The 19,433-nt window shown below is 41.3% G+C and overlaps 1 protein-coding gene across 1 annotated transcript in view; it reads right to left on the reverse strand.

The window, feature by feature from the left end:
• LOC141131866 (vomeronasal type-2 receptor 26-like) overlaps positions 1-19,433 on the reverse strand; it is a 117,269-nt gene that overhangs the window by 66,934 nt on the left and 30,902 nt on the right. The window contains exons 4-5 of the mRNA XM_073620075.1: positions 13,057-13,290; positions 7,415-7,538 (exon numbers count right to left, since the gene is read on the reverse strand). Coding sequence (XP_073476176.1) covers positions 7,415-7,538; positions 13,057-13,290 — 358 coding nt within the window. The remainder of the gene's footprint in view (positions 1-7,414; positions 7,539-13,056; positions 13,291-19,433) is intronic.

A 19,433-nucleotide genomic window follows, 5' to 3' on the forward strand; every position in this document is an offset into this window, starting at 1 on the left:
TAATGTCACGGACTTTATCCTTTTTTGTCACTTTTCATATTTATCTGTGTTTAGTTTTATAGCACTTTTCTTTTATTATCTAACCTTTCACTATATATCGTGTTATTATTTGAGTTCAGAATTCAATATATTATATTGACTACATTATATCATTTGAAACGTCTGAGGATTCACTGTATGTTTAAATTTTAGCACGGTTCTCTTAAAAATTGTATTGATTTTAAATCCCATGTGATTGATTAATTAATAAATAATATTCCTCATGGTGATGGTGAGAGAAAACAAATAATGTGTATAATATGGCCAGAAATTAGCAATCATGTAGCCTCACAAAACACCATCATATATTTCACTGGTAAGATATACACCAATCCCCACCTGCCAATATACAATTGAATAAATGAACCTATATGGCTACTCAGTTTGTAGAGTTCAATACAATGCCAAAAAATTATATAAATAGGTCCATTCAAAAGACTTTGTTTATGAAACGGTTTGGTGTTCTGAAACAATGTTTGATAGCCGCTCTTAGATGCAGGAGGTGACATGCAATAAAACAAATATAGACATCATTGCGCAAATAAATCAAGTACTCAGAGTTAAAATTCTTCAGCAGATACACTCACATGAGCCTGGATACTTTGTGCATGGGTTTAAAACAATCAGCCTCTGGGAGCGTTTGTGAGTCCTCACACCACTACTATCGAGCTGTTAGCCAGCCTTAATATTGTGCGTCACTGACTCCTCCTACACGTTGCGTCACCCGACACGTGACTTTTTCAAGGATAGTCATGTGACGCTCGAGTCTCCATTTATAAGACAGCATCAGCATCACCGTTACTATAGAGACAGCGGTATATCATCGGATCATCATTTTGTTTCTGCACCATCCATTTGCTGATCATATTATAACATAAAACACTGCATACAAAACTTTATTTCACAATGTGTTCAACATTAAAAACTTATTTGGAATTAAAAGCTTATTAAATATTTAAAAAAAATAAATAAATAAGATAATATCTTCTATTGCACATCCTCCCTCTAGTGGCAATTACTATTATAGCCTTACTAACAAAAATGGTTATACAAACAATATGTTCTATTATGTTTATATATTACCAGGGGTGGTAATCGCTAGGATATTTCAAATGAAACTGTAGACATCGCCAATATTCCACCAAAATAAATTATAATAAAAAAATAATAGTATATAACAATATAGAACACTCCCTCTCGTGGTAAGCACCACTATTGTATATATTAGTTAGATGACACTATAGCAGAAAGTTAAAAATCATTAGCAATAACCAATAAATAATACAAATATTAAAAGATGTATGTAAAATATATTAAAAAATTACATGAATATCACGATATGGAGTAATAATGCCAAAAAATACTTAAGTAGTTCTAACTGGCACAGGCATATTAAATGACACATATATAAGAATTTAAAATAGGTTGTTAAAACTACAAATAGTACTAGTTTAATATTGGCCCCTTCTCAAAGCTGATAAGATGCTTCAGAATATTCTACCAGACAAACCCCAGTTCATCTATAGACGAGCACCTACTCTGAGAGATCTAGTAGTAAAAAATGTTCCGGAACCCCCAAGGAAAGTAACAGGACTATCTTTTTTTCAGGGTAAAGGATTTTACCCCTGTAAGAGATGCTTTGCATGTAAAAACACCAATTTTAATGGACAAAAATGTACCAACTTTGTGTCTACAAGTACAAGAAAGGAATATGTAATTAAAGATTTTATTTCTTGTAGAACTGAAGGAGTTGTATATGTACTACAATGTGCATGTTCTTTGCAGTATGTAGGTAGAACAAATCGCCCCATGTGGAAGAGTATAAGGGAACATATACAAAAATATCAAGAATGGTTTCCCAAAGCATAGTGTCTCAAGACATTTTGCAGCCCATCACAATAAAGATCCCACAGGCTTAAAATTTTGGGCTATTGATAGGTACGTACCACATTGGAGGGGATCCAATAAAATTAGGGAATTGAGTAAAAGTGAATCCAGGTGGATTTTTGAGATGTGTACTCTCTCGCCCAGGGGTTTGAATATCGACTTTGATTTAAATTGTTTTATATCAGATTATTAACTAGTACTATTTGTAGTTTTAACAACCTATTTTAAATTCTTATATATGTGTCATTTAATATGCCTGTGCCAGTTAGAACTACATAAGTATTCTTTGGCATTATTTCTCCATATCATGATATTCATGTAATTTTTTTATATATTTTACATACATCTTTTAATATTTTTATTATTTATTGGTTATTGCTAATGATTTTTGACTTGCTGCTATAGTGTCATCTAACTAATATATACAATAGTGGTGCTTACCACGAGAGGGAGTGTTCTATATTGTTATATACTATTAATTTTTACTATAATTTCTTTTGGTGGAATATTGGCAATTTCTACAGTTTCATTTGAAGTATCCCAGCGATTACCACCCCGATAATATATAAACATAATAGAACATATTGTTTGTATAACCATTTTTGTTAGTAAGGCTATAATAGTAATTGCCACTAGAGGGAGGATGTGCAATTGAAGATATTATTTTATTTAGTGTTTTATAAATATTTAATAAGCTTTTAATTCCAAATAAGTTTTTAATTTTGAGCACATTGAGAAATAAAGTTTTGTATGCAGTGTTTTATGTTATAATATGATCAGCAAACAGATGGTGCAGAAACAAAATGATGATCCAATGATATACCACTGTCTCTATAGTAATGGTGACACTGATACTGTCTTATAAATGGAGTCTCGAGCGTCACATGACTATCCTTGAAAAAGTCACATATCGGGTGACGCCACGCGTAGGAGGAGTCAGTGATGCACAATATCGAGGCTGGCTAACAGCTCGATAGTAGCGGTGTGAGGAATCACCACGCTCCCAGCGGCTGATTGTTTTAAACCCTTGCACAAAGTATCCAGGCTCATGTGAGTGTATCTGCTGAAGAATTTAAACTCTGAGTACTCGATTTATTTGCGCAATGATGTCTATCTTTGATTTATTGCATGTCACCTCCTGCATCTAAGAGCAGCTATCAAACATTGCTTCAGAGCACCAAACCATTTCATAAACAAAGTCTTTTTGAATGGACCTATTTGTATAATTTTTTCGGCATTGTATTGGACTCTACAAACTGAGTAGTCATATAGGTTAATTTAATCAATTGTATATTTGCAGGTGGGGATTTGTGTATATCTTACCGGTGGAATATATGATGGTGTTTTGTGAGGCTACATGATTGCTAATTTCTGGCCATATTATACACATTATTTGTTTTCTCTCACCATCACCATGAGGAATATTATTTATTAATTAATCAATCACATGGGATTTGAACACTGAATGAAAGATTAATTATAGTGCTACATTTTTCACTTAATATATATATATATATATATATATATATATATATATATATATATATATATATATATTATCATCTGTGGAGAAGGTGGAGGAGCGCAAGGTCTCTAACATCCACCAGCTCTTTGATGTTGTCATGGAGGAGTGGAAGAGGACTCCAGTGGCAACCTGTGAAGCTCTGGTGAACCCCATGCCCAAGAGGGTTAAGGCAGTGCTGGAAAATAATGGTGGCCACACAAAATATTGACACTTTGGATCCAATTTGGACATTTTCACTTAGGGGTGTACTCACTTTTGTTGCCAGCGGTTTAGACATTAATGGCTGTGTGTTGAGTTATTTTGAGGGGACAGCAAATTTACACTGTTATACAAGCTGTACACTCACTACTTTACATTGTAGCAAAGTGTCATTTCTTCAGTGTTGTCACATGAAAAGATAGAATAAACTATTTACAAAAAATGTGAGGAGTGTACTTACTTTTATACTGTATATATATATATATATATATATATATATATATATATATATATATATATATATATATATATGTGATATGTGACAGACCTAGCCAGGAGAGAGACTTTTGGAGGGGACTGAATGCTAGCCTCTTGCCGATCGATCGTGGGCCCTGGCATTTGGGGGAACGGTGCTCTTTGTGAGCTGTATGCCTGAGGACCCTTGAGGTGGTATTACTTTGGATTCAGGTCCATATCCCCCCAAGAGCCCCAAGAGACACAGACTCTGGGGACCCTGGATTTGCCATATTAGAAAAAGTGGCTGATTCATAATGCTGGGGCAAATACTGTTAGGAGATGCTGATGTCAATTCCAGCCACCTGTCTGTCTGTTGCCTGCTAGAATGTGTTTATTGTAAATAAGTCTAGTATGGGATCTAAGAGTCATCAGATCCCCATTGTTGTTTGTGTTAATTAACTCTGCTATTGTGTGAAGAAGGGTTCTGTGTTGATTTGTGATAATGTTGATTGTGTTTTCTGAGCTACAAGACTGCCAGTCTGGCCTAAAGGTCATGACTGAGTCATCTAGGCTGTCTAAAGGGTTTAGTTAATTAGCCCATGTTAATTAGGTTTCTGGTCACTGGTGTATGTTCAGAGTAATATGAGCATTAGGTATGCACCTCCTCTTTTACTCAATAAAAGAGATCCCTGTTTGAACTTACATACAGCCTGCCTGGTGTTTGTTCTGAGCTATCACAACTGGATTCGAATGGCACATAGCTGTAGTTCAAATCCCGGAGCATCGGATGACTGAACCATCAGACGTTGCGATCTGCAGTCTGATTCAGTAGCCGCAGAGGAGTGTCGGGAGAGTGGAACCGAGCGAGCAGGGGCTTGTTACATTGGTTGGCAGCCGTGGGATTTGCTCTCCAGTTACTGGGACACTCCAAACCACCACAGTGAATGACCAGCTATGCAGCCTGCAGGAGAGCAATGCTGAAAAACTTACTTGAGACCCGTGGAGGGAACGGTGGGATCGTGCTTCCTTGCTGTGAACACATCCAAACCATCACCTGAATCCAAGGTCCAGATAGCAGGAGAGGAGAGGTACTGATACGTCGTCATGGAAGAGGAATTCCAAAGGAGGTTGCGAGAGATGCGGATAAAGCACAGAGGACCAGTATCGGTGCAAGTCCTGCTGGGATGGTATGATTCTGTCCGCCTACAACTTTGGAAGAAAGCGCTAGCCCTTGAGCTGCACCACCAGGGAAAAAGTCTCCCCTCCATCCATGTAAGGTACTGGTCACAGTATGAAGTACGAATGCTGTTATTGGGGGAACAACCGAACCAGGAGTGGACAGCTGCTGAGTTAAGCAGGCTGATCTGGGCAGAAATACAGTTGGACGAAAGCTACAGAGCCCATCAGTGGTATGTAGCCCAAGTGTGCCCGTGGACAGCGGATGACAGCCCCACGGAAGGCTTTGACTACGATGGCCTTGGATTGTTATACTGGAGGCTGTCCAAAGACCCTGACTTTGGGAATGATCGGGAGTGGCATTTGGAGGAAATAATGGACCACAGAGAGCGAAGACTGAATGTCTCAGAAGTGCACTGGGCACAGGAAGATTTGGAGTTTTTGGCCATTCAGGAATGGGAGCTGGAGATTGCCTACAGACAGCTGTTAGACTCTGCTCAGCAGCAGGGTGGTGCTCCCTTTGCCTGGGACTATCAGGAAATACCAGTTGACAACTCTGAAATCCTGGCTGAAGAGTTGACAATGTGGCAGAGTAAATGTGCTTTGCCAACCTTCCCCCGCAGCTATGGAGGCGGAGGTCTTATGGTGGATGCAGCAAGTGCTGACTGACCTTGATGAACCTGTTTCTGCATTGGATGATCTTGGATGGAGGAATGTGCCTGTCCAGCAGAATGCCAGAGAATCGGCAGTGGAAAATATGGAGATTGCTATCCCCAAAGCTGAAGTGCTGACAACGGGGCAGAGCTCTGCTAACCTCTGCCCAGCACTGATAGTATCTTCCGGGTTCCAGGGACAGGAGATGGTAAACCTTTATCCCCAGACACCAGTTGCAGAGACAGGGAATTTGATAGACTTTTCTGCTGAGGAAGAACAACCTGGTGAGCCTCCAGCAGATTAAGAGCTGTTTTTAGGGCCAAACTTCACTGTGCTTTGCCCAACACCAACAGCAGTCTCTCTGGAGTCACAAGGAACTTTCCCAGCTGAATCGCTGGTAACCGGACAGAGGATCCAAGATCTCTGCCCTACACCTGCGGCGGTTCCGGAGGCTCAGGGTGAGAAAGAGGTAGTCACTTCCCAGCAGCAGATCAGGATACAGGGGAGAAGGGAGAGGAGGTGTTTGTCGTCCCTCCCCAACAGTTGGCCAGGGTGGAGGAAGTGGTCTTTCCTCCCCAACAAAAATCCGTGCACCTGGGAGACAGTACCACAGACATATCGTTCCAACATCCAGATGAAGGAATGGAAAAGGAAGCAGCCGGCTCACCTCCCCAATGGCAGTTACACAGTTTGGGAGTGGAGGAAGCCAGCCTTCTGCCCCAACAGTCAGCAAGAGCGGAGGATGCGGAGTCCCCAGCAGAAGGGCTGGTAACAGGGCAGAGTGCTGCTGGCCTCTGCCCTCAACTAACAGAAGAGGGAGTTCCTGTGGTAGTGGATGGGACTTCAGTCTCAACTTGTATACCCCAGGGATGCTGGGCGGTCGGCCCAGATCCCCAAAGGCATGGAGTGAGCCCAGTCACCCTGTCTTCCCTCCAGCGGCTGAAAAGACTCCAGGGAGAAGGGCCAGTCCAGACCTCTCCACAGCTGCGGGCGTGTTCTCTGAGAGAGGCAGAGGCTGGCTGGGTGAGTAATTCTCTGTTTGGGACAATTTATTTGGGGTACTGTGTGGATATCAGCATTGGGGGAATGGAACTATGGACTAACTTTGGAGTCAACCCATCTGGGGTCTCCTCCTGTGTTAGTCTCCTGCTGAAAGGGGAGAAATGTGACCGACCTAGCCGGGAGAGAGACTTTTGGAGGGGACTGAATGCTAGCCTCTTGCCGATCGATGGTGGGCCCTGGCATTTGGGGGAACGATGCTCTTTGTGAGCTGTATGCCTGAGGACCCTTGAGGTGGTGTTACTTTGGATTCAGGTCCATATCCCCCCAAGAGACACAGACTCTGGGGACCCTGGATTTGCCATATTAGAAATAGTGGCTGATTCATAATGCTGGGACAAATACTGTTAGGAGATGCTGATGTCAATTCCAGCCACCTGTCTGTCTGGTGCCTGCTAGAATGTGTTTATTGTAAATAAGTCTAGTATGAGATCTAAGAGTCATTAGATCCCCATTGTTGTTTGTGTTAATTAACTCTGCTATTGTGTGAAGAAGAGTTCTGTGTTGATTTGTGATAATGCATATCTATGTGTTACAGCTTTTGCACATCTGTGAATTTCACGTTAAAATTAAAAACAATTAATACAAAAAACATAGTATATGCATATATATACTGTATATACAGTATATAAGGTATACCAGTCATATTGGATATCTGCCCTTCTGAACATGGCACACAGTCATAGCAGCAAGAGTGGATTGAAGATCCTGGCTTTTTTCTGTATCCGGGCAAACAAGAGTCCACACACCGAGACTCCAGCTTCTAAAAGGAAGTGAAAAAAAAAATGTATTTACTTGTGTGAAATAACATTGGAGATTAAATAAGAGCGTGTTGAAAACTGTTACTGTATCTCCTTATCTGTGTCTTCCATTGCATATTATTTCTATTTTTCAGTAGAGCTGCCAGCAGGGGAGAGCTGGCAGCCTTAAGTTTGGGGGCAAGTCCAGTCGAGTGGCCCATTGTACCACCAAATCAGCTCACCATCCATGCCCACCTGGTTTTATAATTGATATATTGATGTTATGAAGCAAGACAAATATAACACAGCATGACCCGGATCTTGGTAAAGAGCCGATGACGCGGTCCTTTACCCATGTGATCAGCTGTGTCAAATAACAGCCAATCACATGTAAATGACAGCGTGTGAGGTGAGGAGAGGAGAGCCAATTAGCGGCATCTCCTTGTAGGGGAGACTGTACAGATAATCAGGGCACTGATTACAGTGCAGCCCTAGCAGTGCCCAGCAAGTGACACCAGTCTGTGCCCATCAGTGACACCAATCAGTGCCCTTCAGTGACACCAATCAGTTCTGCCTTTCAGTGCCCATCAGTTCTGCCCATCATTGCCCCCTATCAGTGCCAGCCATCAATGCCCATCATTAGTGCCCAACAGTACCGCCCATAAGTGCCACCCATCAGTGTTGCCTATCAGTGCCACCACCCATCAGTGCCACCCATTAGTGCCGCCCATCAGTGCCACCTATTAGTGCCCATCAGTGCTGTCCATCAGTGCCACCTATCAGTGCCTATCAGTGCCCATCAGTGCCACCTATTAGTGCCTATCAGTGCCACCTATCAGTGCCAATCAGTGCCGCCAATCAGTGCCCCTATCAGTGCCACATATCAGTGCCACCTATCAATGCCACATATCAGTGCCACCTATCAGTGCTGCCCATAAGTGCCACCTATCAGTGCCCATCAGTGCCACCTATCAGTGCTGCCTTTCAGTGCTCATCAGTGCTGCCCATCATTTCCCCCTATCAGTGCCACCCATCAATGCTCATCATTAGTGCCCAACAGTACTGCCCATAAGTGCCACCCATCAGTGCCACCACCTATCAGGGCCACCCATCAGTGCCACCTATCAGTGCCCATAATCAGTGCCCCTATCAGTGCCCATAATCAGTGCCCCTATCAGTGCCATCTATCAGTGGCGCCCATCAGTGCCACCATCTATCAGTGCCACCTATCAGTGCTGCCCATCAGTGCCACCGATCAGTGCCCATCATTGCCACCCACAAGTGCCACCTATAAGTGCTCATCAGTGCCACCTATTATTGCTTCCTATTAGTGCCCATCAGTGCCGCCTATCAGTGCCTCCTCATCAGTTCCCTTCAGTGAAGGAGAAAAATTACTTATTTACAAATTAAACTTTTTTTTTATCAAAATATTTGGTCTTTTTTCATTTTTAGGCAAAAAAATAAAAACCCAGTTGTGATTAAATACCACCAAAAGGAAAACTCCATTTGTGTAAAAAAAAAGGACAAAAATGTAATATGGGTAGAGTGTTGCATGACCGCGTAATTGTCATTCAGAGCCCAGGTTCACACCGACAGCGGGAATAAAATTGTGCGAGTTCAGCTGAACTCACACGATTTTATTCTCACATGTCAGTCTGACTTGGGGGACGATTTCAGAGACCTCTGTGTGGGTTCCTGCACAGATGTCTATGTAAATCACACCCCAAAAGTAATACAGAAACTACTTTTTGGTAAATGGTGCGGCGCCGCAAATGCAGCGTCACATCAATTCACCAATTTAGACGGTGCCATTGCCGCCGATTTGGCATGCGATTTGACATGTCAAATTGCATGCCATATCGCTCCAATGTGAACATGGGCAAAGTGTGAGAACACTGAAAGCTGACAATTATCCTGGGCAGGAAGGGGGTGAAAGTGCCTGGCAGGCAAGTAGTTAAATGATAAGGATGAAGGAGAGGAATTTGGGAGAGACGGAGTAAAAAGGAAGAGAGGGAGGAGGGGAGGAGGGTCACCACTCACATACTTGCACAGTCCTGGTAGGAGGTTCACTGGCTCCAGGGCCATCTTTAATATTGATTGGACCCTGGGCAAACGTTTTCTTATGCCCCCCCACACACAATTTCGCCCTCCACCTGCTCTGAGACATATAATGAATAGCAGCTAGACTTAAAATCAGTTTACTGTATCAGATCGGGCAGCGATTGCGATTGGTTGCCAGAGGTTACAGCATATCATTACCGCTCACTGACTGGTTGCTAGAGGTTACAGCACACATTACGGCTCACTAATTAGTTGCTAGATGTTACAGCAAATGATTTCTGCTTGTTGATTGGTTGCTAGCGATTACTGTACAGTAATACTGCTCACTGATTGGTTGCTAGGGGTTACAGCACATCATCTCCTCACTGCAGGGGGCATGGTATACATTTGAATGCCGCCTTTATTTACATATCTTTGCTGCCAGATGCAGCTTTTTACATATGAATGCCACCGCTATTTACATAGGATTGATGGTTATTTACATGTAAAAACAGGGTCTGCAGGTGATTCATTTGTACAAAACAATAGGGCAGAGCTGGGCAGCATTAGTAGCAGCACTTCACACTGAGATAGCAGGACACAGCACGGGACTAAAACTTCAAGGGAATTTAAACTGGGATAGTTGGCATGAGGCAGCTGCTTTGGGCCCCACAACAATGATGGGGCCCAGAGCAGCTGCCCCTTTTGCCCTGCTATAAAGACGGCCCTGACTGGCTCAGTCAGCGTCTTCATGATGTGACATTGTGATTTGTGACTGCTGACTTTAAAGTTTTCTCGCCCGCACATCCCCTTCACAGTACACGGGCACAGGCTGTATCGAGTGTGGGCACAAGGAGTAGGCAGAGCAGATCTGTTCTCCCATTCGTTTAGAGGACGGGGGAGGGCTGTGCTCTGTAAGACGGAACACACACACTCTCAGCCCTATGACAGGACACATCACCGGCTCTCAGCTGCAGCAAGAGATGGGGGTATCTCTCACTGCAATTCAGCCGCTGATCCAGCCCTATTAACCATGCCCCCCAGCCGCCCTGGAGCTGCCTGAGCAGTATCATTCGGCCAGCTCCGGAGCTGAGCTGGCAGCACAGAGGCCCTTTTACAGGGAACCAGAGGAACAACTCTTCTTATTTCAGGCTGACCAGACTAAGCCACCGCCTCACACTGGAGGAGTACTCATGGCAGACTTACAATGCTGATGATAATTTTGAGGAAGTTGATTAGTGTTGTCAGCCTGCTATAGGAAGTGCTGCTACTGGTGTGATCTCCAGGTAAGAAACTGCAAAGGATTCCCAAAAAATGAAAACCCGGTACAGTGATATAGTGATGACTAACATATTACAATAAATATATACTTTTTTACCATGAAATTCGGGTGCAAATAGCGTGTGTGTGTTATACGCCAATACTTCAATTTTAGCTGCCTTGGAGGGGACAGGGAGGGGGATGGGAGGAGCGTCGTCAGATTACATTCAGTGAGAATCTCCTGTTTACTCAGCGGCCTCTGTAATAGGAAGTTCCGTCTCCTGGGCCGCCATTGGACCACTGTTCTGTCTAACATAGGAGATTCTCACTGTATGTAATCTGTCGGCGCTCATCCCACCCCCCTCTCTGTCCCCTCTAGGCTGCAGATGGGCATCGATCAGGCTGCACTGATGGCAATGGCGAGGCTGCTGCATTGATGGCAATGGTGAGGCTGCACTGATGTGGACTGATCAGACTGCATTGATGGCAATGGTGAGGCTGCACTGATGTGGACTGATCAGACTGCATTGATGGCAATGGTGAGGCTGCTGCATTGATGTGGACTGATGAGGCTACATCGATGGCACTTGTGAGGCTGCAGATGGGCATTGACCCTTTTTTGCTTCAAAGTTCCTTATTTAAAATGTAAGTTTTTTCCTGAAACTTCCCTCTTAAAATGAATGTGCATGTTATATGCCGATAAATACGGTGTGTTTATATATATATATATCAGGTTTACTTGCACTTTAAAGTGTAATATTTTTTTTTTGTAGACCGGTGTCAACCTCGCCCTGTTTTTTATTTTGTAATTTGAACAGATATAACAAAATGCTTGCAGTCGTATATTTAATAGAGCAAACAGGAGGAAAAAAGAGAATTTCACTCTTTCGGTTTACAAACATGTTAACTATTTTAACCTGGGGGGACAGAAGTCATTCCCCATGGAGAACCCCATAGTCTACGAGGAAGAGTAAGAAATAATCCCTAAAAATATTTTACTTTCTTTTTTTAACCACGTCCTGCCCACACTATAGATGGCTACAGCGCAGGCTTACTTTGCTGGGAGGGCATCCATGGACATCCTCCTGGGATCGTCCTCTGTGATCACTGAGTCCATGGGACTGAGATGATCACAGATCGACCAATCACAGTGGCCCTTTTCCACATGATCAGCTGTGTTCAATGACAGCTGATCACAGGATGTAAACACAAGCTGGTTATGGGCTTTTCTTTCCTCATACTGACATTGTGAAGAGAGAAGAATAGAGCCAATAACCAGCTTGTGTTAAAGGGGCATCAGCACTGATTATCAGGGCTGTCAATCAGTGCCCACCAGTGCTGCCAATCAGTGCCCACCAGTGCTGCCAATCAATGCTCATCAGTACTGCCAATCAGTGCTATCAGTCAGTGCCCATCAGTAACTCCTCATCAGTGTCACTTATCAGTGCTGCCTACCAGTGCCTATCAGTGACCATCAGTGCCACCTCATCAGTACTCATCAGTGCCACCTATCAGTGCCCATCAGTGCCACCTATCAGTGTCCATCAGTGCTGCCTTATCAGTGCCCATCAGTAGCACCTGTCAGAGCTCATCAGTGCCGCTTCATCAGTGCCCATCAGTGGCACCTATCAGAGCCCATCAGTGCAACCTATCAGTTCCCATCAGTGCTGCCTCATCAGTGCTCATCAGTGCCACCTATTAGTGCCCATCAGTGCTGCCTTATCAGTGCCCATCAGTGCAACCTATCAGTGCCCATCAGTGCAGCCTCATCAGCGCACATCAGTGAATGAGAAAAATTACCTGTCTGCAAAATGTAATAATAAACTATGAAAAATGTTTTTTTTTCACATTTTTGTTTGTTTGTTTAGCAAAAGATAAAAACCCAGTGGTGATTAAATACCACCAAAAGAAAGCTCTATTTGTATGAAAAATATGATAACATCTTCATATGGGTACAGCGTAGCATGACCGTGCAATTGTCATTAAAAATGTGACAGCGCTGAAAAATGGCCTGGGCAGGAGGGGGTAAAAGTGTCTAGTAAGCAAGTGGTTAATTTCTGTGTTATTTATACTTATATGTGAAGGGCAGATAAGGCTAATATAATATTTGAAGCAATACATTTCATGGGTAACATTATGAAATGTCATTGAATGACTATAATTGTTACACATCTGGTGAGAAATCTGTCCATTCGGCGGCCAATGTCATGAAAAGTGAGAGCCACATGTTCTCCTCCTCACCGTATTATTGCCTTCATTCCATGTTATTTTTTTGGGGTCAATGTGAAGTTGGTCTTCTTCTTTACCCCATGGTGTGTATGAACCAACATCAGTAGACATTGTTCTAAGTTGGCGGTAAGAATTCATCCAATTTACTATTTTGTAGTGGAAAGGAAATTCACCATTTTCATCAAAGAAGGTCCTTCTCTCTGCCGTCTTATATGGATTTTTTATGTTTTTCACATATTTATGCAGCTGAAGGACAGAAAAACCTCAAACAAGTTAAAACTGAAGTTTAAACAATTTATATATATATATATATATATAAATTTGCAATTTTTTGTCATTTCAGAAGTATCCGAATTTCCGAATTGTCGAATTTCCGAATCTTTCCGAATATGCGGAAATTAGAAAATTTGGAAAATTCGAAAATATATAAATTCAAAAATTCAAAAATTCGAAAATTTTAAAATTCGGAAATTCAAAATTTCAGAAATTCAAAAATTCGGAAAGTCAAAAGTTCGGAAATTCAAAATTCAAAAAAAAATTCAAAATTTTGGAAATTTGGTGATTCGGAAATGCAAAAATTCTAATTTCCAAATTTCAAATTTTCTAAATTCGGTGATTCAGAAATGCAAAAATTCTAATTTCCAAATTTAAAATTTTCTAAATTCAATAACTCGGAAATTCGGAAATTCAAAAAACCAGAAATTCGGCAATTCGCAAATCTAAAAATAAGAATGAAAATCCAAAAAATTAAAAGAACAAAAATCCGAAATAAAGATAAAAAATCAGAAAATTGAAAAACCAGAAAATAGGAAAATCTGAAATAATAACTAACTAATAATAACTATTACTAACTATTAAATTATAGGTATTGGAATTTCCTTTCAAATTTGGCTGTTACAAATTTATCCAAAGTTCCGAATTATCCATCATAATGAATCTAAATGAATAGAACTTAATTAATTAATAATAATAAATAACAATAATAATAATAACAATAATAATAATAACTTATTAATATTTATTATTATTTTGTTTCATTCTATTTGTTTAAATGCAGCATTGTTTATTTTGGATAATTCGGAACTTTGGATAAATTTGTATTCATTATGTTCACTAACAGCCAAATTTGAAAGGTAATTTCATTGCCTATAATTTAATAGTTAGTTATTATTAGTTAGTTAGTTAGTTAGTTATCATTTTGATTTTTTGGATTTTTGGATTGTCGTTCTTTCTAATTTTCAGATTTTCCTTTCTTATTTTTGGATTTTCAAATTTTCAGATTTTTGAATTTTCAAATTTTCAAATTTTCAAATTTTTGAATTTACGAATTGTTAAATTTTTAGATTTTTCGAATTCCGAATTTACGATTTTTCGAATTTACGAATTCCAAATTTTTGAATTTACGAATTTATGAATTCTGAATTTTCAAATTTCCGAATTTTTGAATTTACGAATTTTCGAATTTATGAATTTACGAATTTTTGGAATTTATGAATTTACAAATTTTTGAAATTTACAAATTCCGAATTTTCGAATTTATGAATTCCGAATTTTCAAAATTACTGAATTTCTGAATTTTCAAATTTACGAATTACAAATTTTCGACTTAACGAATTCCAAATTTTCGAATTTACGAATTTTCTCAAGAGCCCTCAGTCAGTCCCGATGAAAGCAGTGATCTGGATCTTGGGAGGAGATATGCAAATATCAGAATGCCCTGATGAGTGGATATCAGTCTGGAGGAGTGGGCATTCCTAGGCAGGCTGTATTTGTATGTTGGTAACACCCATATGTGATACTGAGACTCCATTGTTTAAATATGTTTTATGTTTATATTGCAGCTTACCAAATCTTAGGTGTGATGATCTGGTGATCCTGCCATTAAGCCTGTTGTTTTTTAATAGAACAAGCTCTCCTGCAGAATGTATCAGTTTACAGAGATGAGGCAAACCATTTAACACTGTAGGGGATGCTTAAAATGACCAGCTTTTTATATTTATTTAAATCCTTTATCCCAAAAGAAAAAAAAAAACATTTTTCCTGTAACTGATTATTATGCATTAGCTGGAGAGGAAGGATTTGTCCCCTTAATGACCAGGCCATTTTTTGCAATACAGCACTGCGTCGCTTTTACTGACAAGTTGTGCGGTCGTGCCACGCTGTACCCAAACAAAATTGACGTCCTTTTCTTCCCACAAATACAGCTTTCTTTTGGTGGTATTTTATCACCTCTGCATTTTTTATTTTTTGCGCTATAAACAAAAAAAAAGACCAACAATTTTGAAAAAAAAAAAAATTACTTTTTGCTATAATAAATATCCCCAAAAAATGTAAAAAAACGAATTTCTTCACCTGTTTACGCCAATATGTCTTCTACTACATATTTTTGATTTAAAATCGCATTAAGCATATATTTTTTGGTTTGCACAAAAGTTATACAATCTACAAAATAGGGAATAGATTTATGGCATTTTTATGGCAATTTTATTATTTATTTATTTTCTACTAGTAATGGCAGCCATCTGCGATTTTTAGCAGGACTGCGACATTGCAGCAGACAGATTGGACACTTTTGGCACATTTTTGGGACCAGTGGCATTTATACAGTGATCAGTGCTATAAAAATGCACTGATTACTGTATAAATATCACTGGCAGGGAAGGGGCTAACACTGGGGGGGCGATCAAGGGGTTAAATGTGTTCCCTGGGAGGCGTTTCTAACTGTGATGGGAGGGGACTGTTACTACCTAGTAGGAACACATGATCTGTTTCTCGTCCCCTGGCAGAACAGGGATCTGTGTGTTTACATACACAAATCCCTGTTCTTTCTCTTGTGCCCACGATCGCGGATGGCCAGTGGCCACACGCATTGGGTCCCCCTCCATGTAGCACGCACCTGCTATGGCTCTTTAAGGAGCCACCGCACGTATACAGCAATTTGCGCAGGAGAGTCAACCTGCTGCCATATACAGGTGATACTCGAAAAATTAGAATATCGTGCAAAAGTTCATTTATTTCACGAAACTTAAAGGGTGAAACTAATATATGAGATAGACTCATTACATGCAAAGTAATATAGTTCAATCCATGATTTGTCATAATTGTGATGATGAAACCCCAAATCCACAATCTCACAAAATTAGAATATTGTGAAAAGGTGCAATATTTTAGGTTCAAAGTGTCCCACTCTAATCAGCCAATTAAGCCATAACACCTGCAAAGGGTTCCTGAGCCTTTAAATGGTCTTTCACTGGTTCAGTAGGAATCACAATCATGGGAAAGACTGCTGACCTGACAGTTGTGCAGAAAACCATCGTTGACACCCTCCATAAGGAGGGAAAGCCTCAAAAGGTAATTGCAAAAGAAGTTGGATGTTCCCAAAGTGCTTTATGAAAGCACATTAATAGAAAGTTATGTGGAAGGGAAAAGTGTGGAAGAAAAAGGTGCACAAGCAGCAGGGATGACCGCAGCCTGGAGAGGATTGTCAGGAAAAGACCACTCAAAAGTGTTGGGGACTTTCACTTTTCAGGAGTGGACTGAGGCTGGAGTTAGTGCATCAAGAGCCACCACACACAGACGGATCCTGGACATGGGCTTCAAATGTCGTATTCCTCTTGTCAAGCCAGTCCAGAACAGCAAACGTCAGAAGCGTCTTACCTGGGCTAAAGAAAAACAGACCTGGTCTGTTGCTCAGTTGTTCAAAGTCCTATTTTCTGATGAGAGCAAATTTTGCATCTCATTTGGAAACCAAGGACCCAGAGTATGGAGGAAGAATGGAGAGGCACACACTGCAAGATGCTTGAAGTCCAGTGTGAAGTTTCCACAGTCTGTGTCGATTTGGGGAGCCACGTCATCTGCTGGTGTTGGTCCACTGTGCTTCATTAAGTCCAGGGTCAACGCAGCCATCTACCAGGAGATTTTGGAGCACTTCATGATTCCTTCCATAGACAAGCTCTATGGGGATGCTGACTGATTTGGCACCTGCCCACACTGCCAAAAGCACCAAAACCTGGTTCAATGACCATGGGATTACAGGCAGTCCCCTAGTTACAAACATCCGACTTACAAACGACTCCTACGTTCAAACAGAGGGGGACAACAGGAACTGAGAGGAAATCTACCCCTAGGAAGGAAAATTCACTCCTGTAATGCAGCGTACACACAAGCTGACTTTTCGACCGGACTGGTCCGACGGACTCTCAGCGGACTTCCGACTGACTTTCCCAACGAACGGACTTGCCTACAAACGATCACACCAAAGTCCGATGGATTCGTACGTGATGACGTACGACCTGACTAAAATAAGGAAGTTCTTAGCCAGTAGCCAATAGCTGCCCTAGCTTCGGTTTTTGTCCGTCGGACTAGCATACAGACGAGCGGACTTTTCGACTGGACTGGAGTCCGTCGGAAAGATTTGAAACATGTTTCAAATCTAAAGTCCGTCAGATTTTTGACCGAAAAAGTCAGCTGCAGGTCCAATGGAGCCCACACACGGTCAGATTGTCCTCCGGATTCGGTCTGTCGGACCGGTCCGTTCGAAAAGTCTGCCCGTGTGTACGCGGCATTAGAGTTATTATGGGAAAAAGCTACCTCCATTGGTGCATTATCACCAAGGCTTGTTTCCACAACCACCCAAAACTTTCAAAATCCAATTGTCATTGGGACAGAAAGTGAGGCGAAATTTTCTGAACAGGGGCACAGACAGCAAAACAAACATTGTAGGAGTTTTAACCCTTCCCTATGCTATCCAAAAAGATTAAAAATATTTTTTTTGGCTGGAGCTACACTTAAAAAATGTACCCGTTCCGACTTACAAACAGCTTCAACTTGAGAACAAACCTACAAACCCCATCTTGTTTGTAACCCGGGGACCACCTGTACTGTGCTTGATTGGGCAGCAAACTCGCCTGACCTGAACCCCATAGAGAATCTATGGGGCATTGCCAAGAGAAAGATGAGAGACATGAGACTGAACAATGCAGAAGAGCTGAAGGCCCCTATTGAAGCATCCTGGTGTTCCATAACACCTCAGCAATGCCACAGGCTGATAGCTTCCATGTCATGTCACATTGAGGCAGTAATTGCTGCAAAAGGGGCCCAAACCAAGTACTAAGTACATATGCATTCTTATACTTTTCAGAGATCCAATATTGTTTTGTACAATCCTTGTTTTATTGATTGCATGTAATATTCTAATTTTCTGAGATTGTGGATTTTCATGAGCTGTAAGCCATAATCATCACAATTATGACAAATCACAGCTTGAACTATCTTGCTTTGCATGTAATGATCTCAAGTATCACCTGTATGTATGGGAGCCGGTCAGGAAGGGGTTAATATCGTTTTAACTGCTAACAGAGCGCCCACCACATATTTTCAGCGGCAGGGCAGCAGGCTGCGCGAAATAACGTACCTGTACGTTGTCTCTTCTTCTGGGCTTGGAGATGTGTGCCGCCTGCGACCCCAATCAGTGGGGTCCGCCGGGACCTACCAAATGTTGACAGGAGAGGCAGAATGGCAGTCTGCACAATGTACACAAGACAGACCACCGTTCTGTCAGAGAGCAAGATGGAGATCTTGTGTTTCTGCTAAGCAGAAACCCAGATCCCTGATTTCCTCCATTTAAGCCATCCCCCGCACAGTTAGTAATCTCTCCCCCTAGGAGCACACTTAACCCTTTGATCACCCCTGATGTTAACCCCTTCCCTGCCAGTGTTATAAGTACAGTGAGAGTGCATTTTTTTTAGCACTGATCACTGTATTGGTGTCACTGGTTCCCAAAAAGTGTCACTTATTGTTCGATCTGTCCACTGCAATATCGCAGTCCCACTAAAAATCGCTGATCACCGCCATTACTAGTAAACATTAAAAAGCCAAAAATATACACTACACTAGTTTTTAGACATGATAACTTTTGCGCAAACCAATTTATATACACTTACTGGGTTTAAAAAAAAAAAAAAATATGTAGCAGAATACATATTGACCTATATTATTGAAGATATTTGATTTTTTACATTTTTTCTTGGGTATGTTTTAAAGCAGAAAGTAAAAAATATTGTTTTGTTTTTATTTTTCAAAATTGTTGGTCCTTTTTCATTTACAGCACAAAAATAAAAACCGCAGAGGTGATCAAATACCACCAAAATAAAGCTCTATTTTTTGGAAAAAAAGAACATAAATTTTGTTTGGGTACAGCGTTGCATTAACAGTCAGTTAAAGCAAGGCAGTACAGTTTCTGTACAGGATTCCATTGGCTCCCACTGCTGTCAGTCACAGCCAGTGAGCCAATGAGTAGAGAGTGTGGGGGGGGGGGTCAGCGGGGGCAGGACAAGCCACGGGTCTATGTGTCTTATGGGTGCATAGTGCGGGGGCTCAGTAGCGAGCAC

This window comes from Aquarana catesbeiana, linkage group LG01, assembly GCF_042186555.1.
Source record: "Aquarana catesbeiana isolate 2022-GZ linkage group LG01, ASM4218655v1, whole genome shotgun sequence".
Taxonomy (NCBI): domain Eukaryota; kingdom Metazoa; phylum Chordata; class Amphibia; order Anura; family Ranidae; genus Aquarana; species Aquarana catesbeiana.